Here is a 14905-nt window from a genome sequence, read left to right on the forward strand (position 1 = left end):
CTTCACATTTGCATTCCCAGTTTAAGCCCACATAGCCTTGAACTTGACGTTGAACTCCGCATGCAACTTCGTAAACGCCCTCAAAACGTTCTGCAGCCCTTTCTCGCCATCCTCACCTCCCCAAGCACCCCCATCCGCCGATTCATCTTCCATCACCTCACCCGGTTTCTGCATGGCTTCAGCCCGAGCCATCGCATCCTCCTCTTCAGCAACATCCTCCCAGCTCTCAGCATTCTTCGCCTTCTTCTTGCTGACCTGCTTCGGACGCTCGGGCATCCCGATCGCAGAGTCGGCCATGCTCATTGCTCCGATGCTGACGTTGTCCTCTTCTTGAGCGCCGGCCTTCTCGTCCTTTGACTCTTCGTGTGCGTCGAAGTCACCCACGAGATCCAGCATCTCCATATCACTACCTTCGCGCAACTTCATGTAGCCCATCAGCGAAGCGATCAGCGTGGCGAGGACGAGTGAGAAATCGTTAAGCATGAACCAGATGTCGGATCGGCGGATGCCGTTCGCGCGCTCGATGGTGTGGACGTCGCCGTGCTTGTAGAAGTCCAGAAGCCAGGCGTTGAGTGGTTGGTCAGTCTCGTCAGGATGCACGCTGACGTGCGGGATAACAGCTTCTTCGAGGAAGACGCCTTCGCGTGTGGTCTGGCAGAGCGCAGAAATGGATTCGAAGTCATCGCCAGCGCCGGACAGAGCGACGAACGCTGACCTTGTCTTGGTCGCTGGACGAGACCCGAGAACCTTCTGGCCCTCCGAGCTGTCGCCACCGGCTTCCATGCCGGTCAAGGGCAGCTTGCGATCTGGGTGCTTGACGTGCTGATCCACGAAGCTCTCCACGTATGTTCTGTAAACTTCCAGTGTCTGCTTGTTGTGTCTGCGCAAGATGTTTGCAGCCTTCGCCGGCATCGGTGGCAAGAACACAATCGACGAAGACGGCTTGACCACCTTCTTTTTGTACTCCTCGTCTGCCTGCCGACAGTGCCTGCGATTGAACAAGTGCGACATTACAAGCATAAGTGTCTCCATCGTATCCTTCTCATTGGTCTCGTGCCCAGCGCAGATCTCGTGGAAGTAGCCTTCCTTGAGCAGCGCATGGAAAGCGAAGGATGAGTTCTCTGTGAAGTAGAGATGGCTGACAAGGCCGGCGAAGTTGAGGGGGGCTCCGTTAGAGCCGAGTAGGAACTGTCGCCGAAGGTATTCGATCGAGAAGCGGAGGTGATGCATCGCCTGATCCTTGAACGAAGGCCCTCCCATGTACATGCGCGGCTGCGATAGGAGCGCATTGATCGCCGAGACCGCGTACGAGGAGTTCTTCGACTCGTGGAGAAGCGTGAACAGGCGCAAGACCAGTGTTGTAGTAATCGGAAAGTGTCCATTCAGATCCGGGAGGCGAGAGCTGATCAGTCGGCAGACCTTCTCACGAGAAACGCCCTGGAAGACTACGTTTCCGAGAAGATCAAACCCACGTCGACCGGCACGACCAGCGCACTGCCGGTAGTTGAGCGCCGTCAAGAAGACGGAGTCGCCGCTGAACACGACGGTCTTGCAAGGCATGTTGATACCCAACGCAAGTGTTCCAGTTGCGACAATAACGCGCAGGAATCCTTTGCGGAAGAGTATCTCCACGATCTGCCGATATTTGCGGTTCATACCAGCGTGATGGACACCAACACCACGCTTCAGACCGTCGATGAGATATTCGTGTACCTCTCGACGTCTCAGCTGCTTGATGTAAATCTCCATCTCGGAAGCAAGGACTCTGGCGTAGTTGGCGAAGTGGTAGCCGTCAACCGGTGCTGCAGGATCGAACAACTCCCATGAGCTTGCATCAGCAGCGCCAGCCTCCATGGCCTGATCGAGCTTTGAAGCCTTCTCGTCATCTTCGCCAGCTTCGCCCTTCTTTGCTGTCTTCTTCTTACTGGCCCTGGCATCTCTTATAGCAGCCTTCTCTTGCGCCTTCTTCCACTCCTCCCACCGCTCAAGCTTCTTCTCCCACTTCGGACCACTCTTGACCTGAGTTTCTTCGGCCTGAGCCAATTGCTCGACCACCGCTTGACAAACCTTCTCACACTCGTGGCGGTCGTAGTTGAACAGGATTGCTGGAAGAGCCTCTTGCTCCTGCAGTCGGCAGAGGAGGGGCAGGGTGGACTCAAGAAGGTTGACAGCAGAACCGATTACTTGAGATTCTGAAGCAGATTCAGCTCGTGTCGTTTGCAAGTTCTCTTGATTGGCGTCTCTGAAGCTGTGTTCGAGATCCGCAAGGACTTGAGCGTATGGTGACTGATTGTCTTCCAGCCAGGTTTTCAATAAGGCCTTGAGCTTACGCTCCCACTCGAGGATGTCAACCTTCCTTGGTACCTTCGGCAGTGCCGTGAGAGGGTCAAGCTCTGCTGGGAGAGGATAGGCATCGGTGGCCTTTGCCTTCATCGACCGGTACAGCATCAGGCAGTCCTTCGGCTCGAGGGCGAGGTCCTGTGGCATCCCGCGGGAGCGATCTACCAGTCCAGCAACGGGATGAACATGGTTGAGTCCTTCAGCGTTCTCCAGTCCAAGAAGTCCAAAGTATGTCTTCTCCGGTAAGCCTTGGAAAGCGAATCTCTTCGGGGGTACGTAATAGTACTTCCGCAGGTCGGAGTACCGATGAGGATGCTGGACCGTCACCAGCTCCGTCCCAATCTCTTTCTGGGTAGATCCAAGCCAGTCACTGAACTCGTCCGGATTGCCAACCGTAGCTGACAGAGCGATGATTGGGCAAGGCGCCAGTAATAGCAATTGCTCCCACACCACACCGTCCTCCGCTTGACCGATGCTGTGCACTTCGTCGAAGATAATACGCTTCACTCTGGAAGACCAAGAGCTAGCATTGGTCGGGGCCAGCAGCATAATCTGCAGTACATGAGGGACGGTGACCAGAACCTGGCAGCCGGTCGGGTTGTTGATGCGATAGTCTCTGGTGTGAATGGCCCACACTGACTTGCCGCCAAACTTGAATTTTTTCGAATAGCGGGCCTGGATCTCGGCCGCGATCTGGTTAACGAGTGCCTTCGTTGGGGCGACGTAGACGAGCACGTCGTTGTCATTAGCCTCGAGAACCTTCCGCATGGCGTAAAAAGAGATGAAAGTTTTGCCGGCAGACGTTGGAGCTACCGCGAAGACACTCTTGTCTGCGTCGATAGCGTCCAGAACCCGTCTCTGCCAGCCGTCTGGCTGAAACTCCACACGCGGATCCGGCCTGCTGTCGAAGGACCGCTCCATGTATGGCCCGCAATATCTCAGCTGGAATTCCTGCGGGGCCAGACCGACGGCTACATCGTCTGCAGCTCGCAGAGTCGCGAACTGGAAGCCAATCTTGCGCGAAGGTAGCGACTGAGGAACGTCCGTACCCGAAGGAGGAAGCGACATGGAGCTAATGGTGTCATCCACGTGTCCGTAGATCTCCTTCGTTAAGCCGTCACTCTCGCAGATGCCACGACAAGTGCTCCAGACTAATGCTGCCACTTCCATGTTCTGATTCTTCTCCTTGTTACGGCAAAGCAATGACCAGTACTTCAGCAAGCAGCTGAGCTGATACAGCTTTACTTCTGCGGAGATGACTTTCCTAGAAGCTGACGGTACCGACGCCAGGTAGTCCTGAGCCTTCCTGAAGTTCGTTCTGACATCGCTGCTGGCATCAATCCCCTTGCACACCACGTGCCAGGCGCTAGTGATCTTGTCGCTGGCGCTCTCATCCTTTTTCGCCTTGGATGCAGCAATCTGGAGCAGCATCTGCTGCTTACCCGTATTCTGCTTGCCTTTCTTTCCGCCCCCGCCCTTCTGCTGCTGTGGCTTCCCCTTCGACGCCACAGACTCATCCGTGGAGTCGGCCGAGTCGGGCGTTTGCGTACCAGAGGTAGGCTGAGCGTGCGACTTGGGCTTGGCTCCCACGATGATCGTCTCGGGCTCGAGGCTCCTGCCCACAGCGTTGGTCAAGGACGCAGCGTACTTCTGCATTTCCGCCATGAACTGCTGGTTCCGCTTGGCTGCCCAGAACGCCTGCTTCTCCTGCTGAGCGGTTGGCGGACCCTTTTGTACCAAAGGCTTCTTAGCATTGTGCCAGTGAGTGACCTCGCGGAAGATGCGGTGCGAGCTGGCACTTTGTTGGCCTGCTACACTCTCATCCACAAGCAAGCCGACGGACCTCAAGTGCTTGTCAAAGACTGAGTTCGTGAACGGCATGACGGCCATTCGGAAGCTCTCGTCGTCCGTCTTGGTCTCTGCCTTGATAGGCGATGCTTTCTTCGAGCTACCATTACCAGCTTCCGGATCGATCTTGGTGATGTGCTGCAACGCAGTGATAAGGTCGTGGGCAGTCTTCTCCATCTCTGGGATCAGCTGCGGTGTTTCAGTACAGACATGTAAGAACAAGCGGCCATCCATGAAGTCGGAGAGGTCGCACGTATCCCCAGATCCAGCTAGACCTTCGCGCCATGCTTTGCTGAACAGTATAGACTCTGCGCAGTCCGTCATAGCCTGTACGAAGGCTTGCTGAGTAGTCTCAGGGGCGTAGGCAGGAAGTCGCCGTGCACCCAGTGGCATGTGAGCTACTATAGCTTGGTGGACGATGAAGCTGTGCGCCAGCGCAGCCAAATCTTTCGCGGTGAGATCTGAAGGTGCTGTGCTGACGATCCGAGCAAGTGCGAGGACAGCAAGATACTGTCGGTCCGTAAGCTTTGGCGAGGCTGTTCGCAGTTGAGAGAGCTTGTCGTCAAGGTCGATGCCATCCATCTCCCTTGAGGCCAGCAGCATCCCGCGATCCTTCGGCGCCATCTCCGCTCGGAAGTGACGCTCCAAGACCATGGCCATGATCTTAGTATCGCGCCACTCGAGACCGTTGACGAGAGCAACGTTATAATTGCGCTCAATGAAGAAGACAATCATCTCGCGAAGAGCGACACGATTGGGGTTAACAACCGTCTGGCTCTCAGCTCCCATGTGCTTTCCCTTTCTGTGAGACGACTCTGCACCATCATGTGTCATGATGAAGTACGGCGAGTGGACGCTGAGGTACTTGCTGAATTCGGCCGAAGTATAGCACGGGAATTCGCAGGCCTGGACTTCTGGATGGGATTTCGGCAATTTTGCCTGTAGATGCCGAATGACGACAGCTCGTGCAAGAAGATACTTGCTGACATTGTGAGGGGCTGTCCCAGTAGGAACACACAGCAGCCGGGTGCTGTTGAAGAAGGACACGTGAAAGTTGCACTTCCGGCGGACGAGGTGCTGTAGCAGTCGCTCGACATTGTAGACTGCGTGAAGAAGTTGGAAGCCGTCGTCGAAGTCGAGATACTCGTCCGAGAAGCATCTTAGCAACAACGAGTCGCCGTCGATGAGAAAGAGTTCGTTTCCAGCATAATCGCCAACTAGATCTACTCTCCTGGACAGTAGCCTCCGGTATGACGACAAGACTTCCGAGCTGTAGTCGAGATCATCAGGTTCTTCCTCGTCGTCTTCTTCAGAGTCGTCTCCAGATTCGCTCTTCGCGGCAGCTACAGGAACTGCTGGCTTCCCATTTGTTTGCTGCTGCTCAACTTGAGGTTTTGCGGGTTGACCGTTGGAAGAGGCAGTCTGAACTTCTTCAGTGACTTCCTCGGCATCATCGTCCCAGTTGTCAAGGACGTCGTCTGAGCCTGCGTTTGACTCGCTCATGGTCGCGGTCTGCTGTGGCGGCTAGACCAGGCCGTTTGCCAAGATTGGCTGTCGTGAGGTGAGGAATAAGCGGTTCACCTCATCCGAGACCGTTGACGGATACAGCGCGAGCGAATGACGGTGTTTGCAAACTTTCAAAAGACAACTCGCTGAAAATGCAGTGATGTTGGTGTTTAGCTTGAGATTCACGATTCTGAAGAAATGATGAGATCTCAATCTCGGCCTTGGCGATCGGCCCGAAAGACGCCGATGAAGCACTTCACGCCCCTCGGCTGGTTACAACCACAACACGATGACACGTGCTTCGTTACACGGTGAAAAGCGAGCAAACAACAAAGCACCGCTCTGACAAAGATGGTATAGCAAGGTTCTGCGTCGAAGGTAAGGTCTGGCAGCGCAAGCAGCTGGTGTAGAGAATGCTTACAGGATACCTCTGCGATCATTCGAGACGGTAGATTCCACTGACTAGCAAACAAGTGCCTGTCGCTTGATTAGAGGCAAGGAGATATTTTGCCTTGGACAGATCAAACTGTAGCACCACGAGCCTGCTGTACCTGGGACACCTAACCGAACCGGTTCAACTGCCAACACAGGTGTCACAGCAGGCATGCCTCCCTTCCCCAAACTTCCTCCCAAAGCAGCCTACCTCAGCCTGAACAACCCAAGCCGCCGCAACGCCCTCAGCCTGGCAGTCCTGCAAGATCTCCGCAACCAACTGCACTCCTTCAACACCTCACCCAAAGATGGCAAACTGTGCATCCTCCCGCGCTTCCAACCCAGCATCCTCGACAAACTCGAAGCAGCACATGCCAAAACCGATCCGCAGGCCGTTGGAGAGTACTCCTGGCTCCTCGACTCTTCAGCATGGCGCTGTCATCGCCACGGTCTTCCCAATGTCCTCGTCCTCCGCAGCTCAGGCCCGGTGTTCAGCGCCGGCCATGACTTAGCTGAACTCCGTACCCTCTCCCACGAAGACGTCGAGCGCACATTCGCACTCTGCGCTGAAGTCATGGCACTAATTCGACGCTCCCCAGCTCCTGTGATCGGAGCTGTGCAAGGCCTAGCCACTGCGGCCGGATGTCAATTGGCGATGACGACGGATCTGCCGGTCGCGAAGGCGGAGACGATGTTTAGGCTGCCGGGAGCGAGTCTGGGACTACCGTGTACGAGTCCCAGTACAGCTGTGAGCCGGAGGGTAGGCAATGCTGCTGCGTTTCGGATGTGAGTTGTCTGCAAGTACTCTGTCAACTCGGGACTGTGTACTTACGTTCTCTTAGGCTGGCGACGGCGGAGCCAGTGCGAGCAGATCAGCTACCTGCTGGTTCAGTAGACGTGGTCGCAGACGACGAAGCGTTTGAGGCGCGAATCGCAGATCTTGTTGACCAGTTCGCTACTCGAACGCCAGCACAACCGCAGGCCCTGGGCAAATGGGCCTTCTGGACCCAGGCTAGCTTCCAAAGAGGGGATGGCGGAGATGGCTACGAGGAAGCCGTCAGTTGGGCAGGTCGAATGATGGCGCTGCACGCTCGCGGCGACGATTCCAGGGAAGGTATGCAAGCGTTCTCTGAGAAAAGGAAGCCGGAGTGGAAGACTTAGCCCGACTGATGTGGCGGTCATCATGATTGTTGATGGCAAAACGGCCAAGGCGTTTAAATCTCCCACTTCGCGACATAATGCTCAAGTCTATCGACAGCAGGACCAGGCGCAGGAGGCCGTATTGTCGTTGCATCTTGCTAAGACGTCCGAGTAGATTGAGTGTCTTGAGTGGTGAATAATCATTCCCAGCATGGAGGAGCAGCCTTTATGTGCACATTGTTGAGAACGCACGCTTCGCAAGCAGTCGAACCGCTGAGATGGGATATTCTCCCAATGATCGACGAGCTCGCAGTGTCTTCCTGAACAGCGTGACAAGAAAATGTATAAAATGTATAGTCCTACCTTTCTGAAATTGCTGACAGAGACGTCTTCGCACATTCAACACAATCAGCATCCCGTGGAGATGTAGTCTACTGCTGTATGCTTGGCTAGTTGTCGATGATCGGAGATGAAGGACTTGAGACTGGATCCCCACGATCACACGTGCCCTCGCAGTGCTAGGCCTTTGAAGCGTGGTTGCCAAAAACAACCGAATCCACGTGGCCAACACGTGATATGCCCATTCGAGAAGGAGCACAACCTGCTGCAAGGAGCCATCTCAGGTGATCTTGTCGAACGAGACAATGTGTGCGACGTTTGACTGTCATTTCCTGCAGCGCGACATCGGTAACCGCCAAACTTTGCTGCACGCGTGGGAAAGGTAAATTGCAAGCCTCAAACAGGGGCTGTCTCCGCCGTTGAAGAACAGCAGGTCCGACTTGCATTGTTTCTCCCAATGCCACCATGCGGAGGAGATGTTTGGGTGTACGAAGATCAGTCGACGAGGTGTGGTACAAATTTGGATCCTACCGATCGTACAATCGTCAGGCTAATCAGGGGTGGTGCTCGGCACATGGCCGTGCAGGGAGTGTGCATGAGGTGATAAACCTGGTGCGCCGTACCGGCTACCGAGCGCATGGGGCGCGCTGGTGGTGGTCTCTATCGACCGTTGGAGTATGGTTGGGCTCTCCTAATGCAGTTGGTGATTCATGTCGCCACCCTTATCGACAAACGAAAGTTAACCACATCATGGAAGATGTCTTCGACTTCTAGAAGATCTCGCCGGTCCCGAGATGCAGCCAATGGATAATTCATTGAAGCTGCTGTAGAGTGCTTATGCACGGCGCCCTGCAGGGCGGAACGAAAGGAAGGAAGCAGGAAGCCGAACGCGACAGCAGGACCAATCGTCCAGAAATGCTCCGATGTCGTGCGCCCTCCTTTAATCTGATACCGTACCACCTCATCATTCTGCAGGTCCACGGTTGCGACCGCATACCATGGGTCTGACGAACCCGCCAATACATACGCGCGCTGTACGACTGGCAGAGACTCTGGGCGAGTTGTGTTGTCAATCAATTGATGCAGAGCAGATTACCATACCGACGCAGAACGGGACAGCCAGCCATCTAGACTCCCTTCCCATATCCACATGGAGCCAATTCGGGGAGCCGTGCTTCTAAATCGGCCCTGCGCAGCCGCTAGTGAGCGTGTCTTGATTGGCGAGGAAGCTTGGCTGCAAGCCAATATGGCCACTTTCAGACCAGCTCCAGTCCAGCTTTACCCACCCCCAAGGCCGGTGGCTTCTCCCAGATCGCTGACCACGCTGCGACGCCCCCCTTCGAACAGGAGGCGAAGACCTGTCCAAGCGCTTGGGGGCAAGACCAAGGTCACATCCTGCTCAAATAGACGGTAGGTCGCCACTCTTCGCTTCCGTCAAGCTCCTGTTGCCAACTTCTTAAACTCTTACACTCTCTTGTCCTTCTGCTTCTCTGCTGCATACTTGCAATCTGCTTCTTTCCACAGTCACTCGTTCAGACCTTTTTCAACCGCACACTGTACCACTTTCAACAACCAACCCCCAAAACAACATCAGCCACCGTCAAGATGCGCAGCTTCATCGCCGCCGGTCTCTCCCTCCTCACCCTGGCCTCCGCCCAGCCTTTCGAACTCGAGAAGCGCTCCGCGACGTGCATGGCCACCAAGGATGCCGTCAAGGTCGCCCAGAACTTCCGTGCGCTCATCCACGAGGAGTTCAACACCACCCTGGCTCAGACCGCAATGACCAAGGACTTCACCGACTACTCTGGTAAGAACAATCAACCCATCACAATCAACATTTCCTGTTCCTAACAAGATCGTCTAGACTCCGTTATCACCCTCATCAACGGCGGCTGCGTCGATGGCCCCGTCGCCCTCACCACCCCGACCTTCAGCACCCGCAAGGAGTTCATCGCCGGCCAGTCCAGCCAGCCGCCGATCCCCTTCAAGATCCTCAACCTGTGGCACACCTGCAGCACCGTCATCATCCGCTGGCGCGCGTCGGCCCCGGGCACCATCACCACCACCCAGGAGCCCGTGACCGGCATCATCGTGATCGAGACCCAGCCCAACAGGAAGAAGGTCAACGACCAGCCGTTCTTGATCCAGACTGTGTTCTCTGAGGTATGTTGCGACGAGACAGATGCAGAATAGGACATGGTGCTAACTGAGTTACGTAGTTCAACTCCGGCGCCTGGCTCTACGACCTCGGCGTGTTCGACCCGACCTGCCCTGCTCCCCCACCACCGAGCGGCAAGCGCTCGATCGCCATCTAAGCGTGTCAGCCCCAGTGGCACGAGAGGAGTTGATGTGGTTATGCATTACTACGCACGTTAGACTTTGATGGAGGTAGCGAAATGGTGTTGAGGCATTGATAGAAAAGGATATAGGGCAGACCGGAGCTTTCTGAGCAGTATCATATTAATTTCAGGCAAATGCACGTGTATGTATTGCTCATGTATGACAATGTGCCTTCCACTTCATCTGTCCATGTGTGTTGCAAGGATAATTGATTGGGCCCGCAATACTTCGTGATAGACTTCGATACTTCTGTGAAGAAAAAGCTTCGCTGTTGTGAGAAAGTGTTATGCGGACGAGGTATGAATGCCAAGCTGTGAAGTACTTCCCACACTTGCACAGCCTTCTCAGTATCCTTCAGCAGGTAGATCTATCATCAGTCCATCCCTTCATATCAAAGCGTCTCAAGTTCTCCAATGCGCTCAGTGCAACCAAGGCGACTTCTGATTCCCGAACCTCAGCCCGGAAGAACTCTGCCTGTCATTCTTCTTCCGATCCCCATTATTACGGATACTCATCGCCAGCTTCCCGGCCAGCTGCGTCGTCTCGTCGTCCTCTGAATCATCGGAGAGCTCGATCGGAGCTTTCGTGGATTGGAAGCCGCTTCCGGCACGCAGACTTCCCATCATGCCCATCGATGGCTTCGAGTCCTCTTCTTCATCCAGCTCCATGTCATCTTGCGGGTCTTCGATGTCCTCTTCATCATCATCCTCATCCACCTCTTCTCCATCACCAACCTCCCCACCGGCCAGAATCTCGTCCTCCACTTGCTCGGGCGTCGGAGCAACAGCAGCGTTGACAAGCCCATACGAACTCTGCATCTTCTCCACCTCCGCCACCTCCCTCTCTTTCTCTTTTCGCACCGCCTGGACCTCTTCCATCCCCACTTTCTTCCCATCCAGCGTCTTCAACGAAGCCTTCCACTTCGCCATCTGCCCCTTCGTTCTCTCGGCGTCTTTTACGCCAACAGTGCGATTGTTCACTTCATGCAGATCGAGCTGCTCAATGCGGGTGTCGGCCCAGAACCATGTCTTTCCGCCACCCTGGGCCGCGATGCGGCTATCTCTGTCCTGGCTGTATTTGCGGGCTTGGGTAATGCCCTCAAGGCCGTAAGAGATGTCTACCGGTGTGTCATTTGGTGGGAGGCATTTGGTGGCGAGTTGCTTTGAATCGCCAAGCCAGGCTTGGAATGCTTTGTCCTCGTAGCAGCGTCCTAGGACCCGGGTGTAAGGGACTTCAGCTTTGAGGAGTGGCCGCTTGGGATCGTGGTAGTGATACCATTGGCCATATCCAGAGAGGCTAGAGGGTAGTTCGCTCGGACCAATGGGGACTTTGCCGACGCCATCGAAGCTCCTTGTGGGATCAAGAGTGCATATGCGGCCGCTAATGTGCAGGCACGTCTGGTAGGGCGAGTCCGGGGGCGGCGTGATGATAGCAGTGTCGTCCAGGTCAAGATTGACGAAGCGGAAGCGGATCGCAGTCACGACCATAACGTCTGTCACTATATCTTCGTCCTGCTCTGATTTGCGCGGCAGTAAGCGAACAGTGTCGCCGACCATGATCAGCTCCGCGCCAATGTAGACACCTTTGGCGAATACAGTAGCATGCGGCCACGTCCCTCGGAACCTGAACTTGTCGATGACGCAGAGGCTGCTTGCAACGGTGACAGCATGGAGTATGGTAGGATGCCACTTGTCTCGCTCCAGCCCGCTCACACATTCGGACCAGAGTGTGAAAGGTCTTATGTGATGGAGTGGTACGTATTTCGACTGTCTCGCATGCGGCTTGTTCTCACTGCCGGGCTGCGAGAGAGGTTCGATGCGCCAGCCGGAATCATTGACTGCGAGCGCTTTCCCGATGTCGTCCAGAAGATCTTGGTCGAGAGTTGGCTCTTGCGGCATCTGGGTGACCACGCCAGCCTCCCATCGAGGGTGACCGAGCCACTGCCCCTCCTGAGTATCATAACGCTGAAAATGTGCTGAATCCTCATCGTCATCGTACAAAGCAATGACCTCGCCTCCGTTGATCTTGCGTACGAACAACACTATTTCACCCATCCGCGGTGCATAGCCTGGCAAAGACCGCCACTCCTGTAGCAGCTCTTTGCTCGTGGCATTGCCCGTACGCCAATCAGGTGACATCCGCTCTTCGATGGGTTCATCGACACTGCCTCCCGGTCCAGCGATTCTCAGCTTCTCTATCAGCGTCTCGTAGACGTCAGGAACACCCTCCGCATAGACCACCTCGCGCTTTTGCGGCCTTGGTCCGTCCGATTCAGATTGGTCTCTACGCTTTGCTGTCGGTGCAGTCTTGCCAGGTTTTGCTCTCGCCGGCCGACCTTCAGCACCACTTCCCGTTCCACCCGACTTAGGCTTCCTGCTGCTGCCACCAGTGCAGAGCTTACATTCGCAGCCAGCGGGCCCGCCATAATCCATCAAGTGTTTGAAGTGAGGGTAGAACTCCGCCAGGGACCTGAATTGCCCATTGGGGTGGCCATAGATGTACCTATCCACGTGCTTTCTATCAGCCTCCCGAGCCTTTTCGAAGCCGGCGTATCCTTGAGGTAAACGGTCCAGGCGGTATGTTACGCTTGGTTGACGGCCACCTGGTAAGTCATGGGCCCATTTGTCGGTGGCGATGCGTTCGAGGTAGTAGGTGTCATTGCGGTCGAGTCCGTGCTTTGGCCATTTGCGTCCATCGCCGTCGGAGCCTGGGTTGATGGGGAGGACAATCACGTCCTGTGACATGGTTGTTGCTTGCAGCGAAGATTTTGGGAAGTCTCATTGAAGAGAGATATTTTTGCTTTTGAGAGAGAGGTTTGCGTGCTCAGAGCGAAGACTTCATGTGAAGCAATGATGCCCCAATCCCTTCTACGGCGAAGTGTCGCTGCTGTTGTTCATCTTGCGTTCCACGGCTTGATATCAATGGGTTTCTGGTATTTTTGGAGTCACAGTAGGCTATTATCTGGTGTGTGGTGATGTTAAAGCCAGGCCGCGCTATGCAGTCAAGGTGGCGTTTCGTCACAAGAACATAACAATGTCAAGAGAGAAGTGAAGTCGTAGAATCTCTTGATCGTTCCTTCCTGAGTTCACAGGTTAAGCTTCCACTCCGCATTAGTTCGACACGCTAGAACGTCGATCACGTTTCATTGGCCGATCCAGATTTGGAAAGCACGACCTGCAGCTCCCCTCCCGCCGACACCATACCACCCGACCGCAATCCTATTGCCGTCGTGAGAGGATGCTCTCGACGCCTCATTGTTCTTGTTCTCGTTCATTCTCGTAATGCTTCTTGTCTTCATCGTCACTCGCTACATCTAATCATTCGTTTAGTCTGTTTCCAATCCTTACCAACACGATCAATAACAACAAATACGATTAATGTCTACCCACTGACCCGGTTACACGTCCGTAGCACCGTGACGCGATACAGACACTGCAGCCCTCTACCGATCCCACGACAATGCCTTCCAACACTCTCCGCCAGCCAGCTCAAAAGCGCATCTCCCTTCCCTCCTCCCAGCGACTCACCACCATAACCGAATCCGCCAACACCACACCACTCGAAGCCCCTCCGCCTATCCCGCGACGCAGCAGTCGTCGCAACAGCGCATCGCATTCGGAGTCGAACAGCTGGCGTTTCTCGCGCAGATGGTCTGGGAGTGGGAGCTCGAGAAGCGAGAGGAGCGCGCCGCCGCCGCCGTACGAGTGGGTGCCCGAGCCTCTCGCTGCGGATGGGAGCGATGAGGAGCCCAAGGTGGTGGATGAGCGACTAGAGAAGCTGAGAAGGGGTGAAGGCGATGGGAAGAAGAGGAGAGGCGGATGGGTGAGGGTGGGCGCAATCTTCGCAGTGGTTGTAGTGATTGCTGTTGCGCTTGGGATGGGTCTAGGGGTGGGGTTGAAGAAGAGCAAGGGTGGTGGAGGTGAGGATGAAAATGCAGAAGGGAGTTCTGGAGGCGATGGGTCGGATATGCCGCCGCAGAAGTTTCCGCTTGGGGAGTATAGTATGGATACTGCGCTGAGGAGCGTGTCGACTGATTGCACGTCGAACGCGGCGACATGGAGGTGCTTTCCGTATGTGGTATACAATCCAGATGGAAGCACGGATGATACGAGTGTTGCGTCTTTCAACTGGATCATCAGCAACACTTCTTCGATCTACGCCACGAATGACACGACAACTACCCCGAGCGACGGTGTCCCGGCCAATCTGACAGTCAGCTCCAGCAACGATCCCTTCGGCATCACATTCACCGACAAAGCTCTGACATACGTCTCTCCCTCCTCGAACGTGACATCAGCGCACTACACATTCAGTTTCACCTCCACTCGCCGCATCATCCCTTCCCCGGCCATTACAGCGGACAGCACGAATGCCGAGTGTTTTTTCAACCAGACCATTTTCACCGCGAACATATACCTTTCCACCGAGAGGAAATTCCCATCAAGCTCGACCTCCATTGGCGGATATGAGCCATGGCCGTATGCGGTCGAGATTACGCAGACAGCGGCTGGAGGGAACGATGTGCCGGACTGTTATTCAACTGTCGATGGGCAAGAGGGCGAGCCAGTGACGGCGGACTTGGTACCGCAGCCCGAGGAGAGCGAGTGCAGCTGCGAGTATCGCAACTATTGAGTGTTGTAATCTATACGGCCGAAGTGTTTGAGCGTTTAGCGGGAGTTTGGGATATGTGAGGGCAGGATATGATACCCATTATCTAGGAGGCTTGGATCTAGGCCAGCTCATGTCTGCGCATGCAAGGTAACACTAATTCCACAAAGTTGAACACCACGACTCATCCATAAGACATTGTCGTTTGAAGAAAGGCTTGAGAGGTATCTTGCCGTCCGCCCGAAGTATCTCCAGCCCTGCAACGTCTTCGCAGATTACCCCAGATTCTCTTGACCTCGGTCATCGTCGGAGTCGGAAAACGTGGGTCGTCCGGCTCAAGCGTGAAGGTGTG

The 14905-nt window shown here is 55.1% G+C and overlaps 5 protein-coding genes across 5 annotated transcripts; 3 read left to right on the forward strand and 2 right to left on the reverse strand.

Moving 5' to 3' along the window:
* Positions 1-21: 21 nt before the first annotated feature.
* On the reverse strand, positions 22-5691 carry LTR77_004251 (uncharacterized protein; the record flags this gene model as incomplete). Its single annotated transcript, XM_064801505.1, has 1 exon — positions 22-5691. The coding sequence occupies one exon, from the start codon at positions 5689-5691 to the stop codon at positions 22-24; it is 5670 nt and encodes a 1889-aa protein (XP_064660135.1).
* Positions 5692-6298: 607 nt separating this feature from the next.
* Positions 6299-7287, forward strand: LTR77_004252 (uncharacterized protein; the record flags this gene model as incomplete). The annotated part of the gene is made up of 2 exons (XM_064801506.1): positions 6299-6912; positions 6969-7287. 2 exons carry the CDS (start codon positions 6299-6301, stop codon positions 7285-7287), a joined length of 933 nt encoding a protein of 310 aa, XP_064660136.1.
* A 1923-nt stretch (positions 7288-9210) lies between these two features.
* On the forward strand, positions 9211-9920 carry LTR77_004253 (uncharacterized protein; the record flags this gene model as incomplete). Its single annotated transcript, XM_064801507.1, has 3 exons — positions 9211-9412; positions 9470-9768; positions 9825-9920. 3 exons carry the CDS (start codon positions 9211-9213, stop codon positions 9918-9920), a joined length of 597 nt encoding a protein of 198 aa, XP_064660137.1.
* A 444-nt stretch (positions 9921-10364) lies between these two features.
* Positions 10365-12689, reverse strand: LTR77_004254 (uncharacterized protein; the record flags this gene model as incomplete). Its single annotated transcript, XM_064801508.1, has 1 exon — positions 10365-12689. The coding sequence occupies one exon, from the start codon at positions 12687-12689 to the stop codon at positions 10365-10367; it is 2325 nt and encodes a 774-aa protein (XP_064660138.1).
* Positions 12690-13404: 715 nt separating this feature from the next.
* LTR77_004255 (uncharacterized protein) lies at positions 13405-14577 on the forward strand (the record flags this gene model as incomplete). The annotated part of the gene is made up of 2 exons (XM_064801509.1): positions 13405-13945; positions 14036-14577. 2 exons carry the CDS (start codon positions 13405-13407, stop codon positions 14575-14577), a joined length of 1083 nt encoding a protein of 360 aa, XP_064660139.1.
* Positions 14578-14905: the final 328 nt, after the last annotated feature.

Source organism: Saxophila tyrrhenica (assembly GCF_035928015.1).
Source record: "Saxophila tyrrhenica strain CCFEE 5935 chromosome Unknown scaffold_6, whole genome shotgun sequence".
NCBI classification, from domain to species: Eukaryota; Fungi; Ascomycota; class Dothideomycetes; order Mycosphaerellales; family Extremaceae; genus Saxophila; species Saxophila tyrrhenica.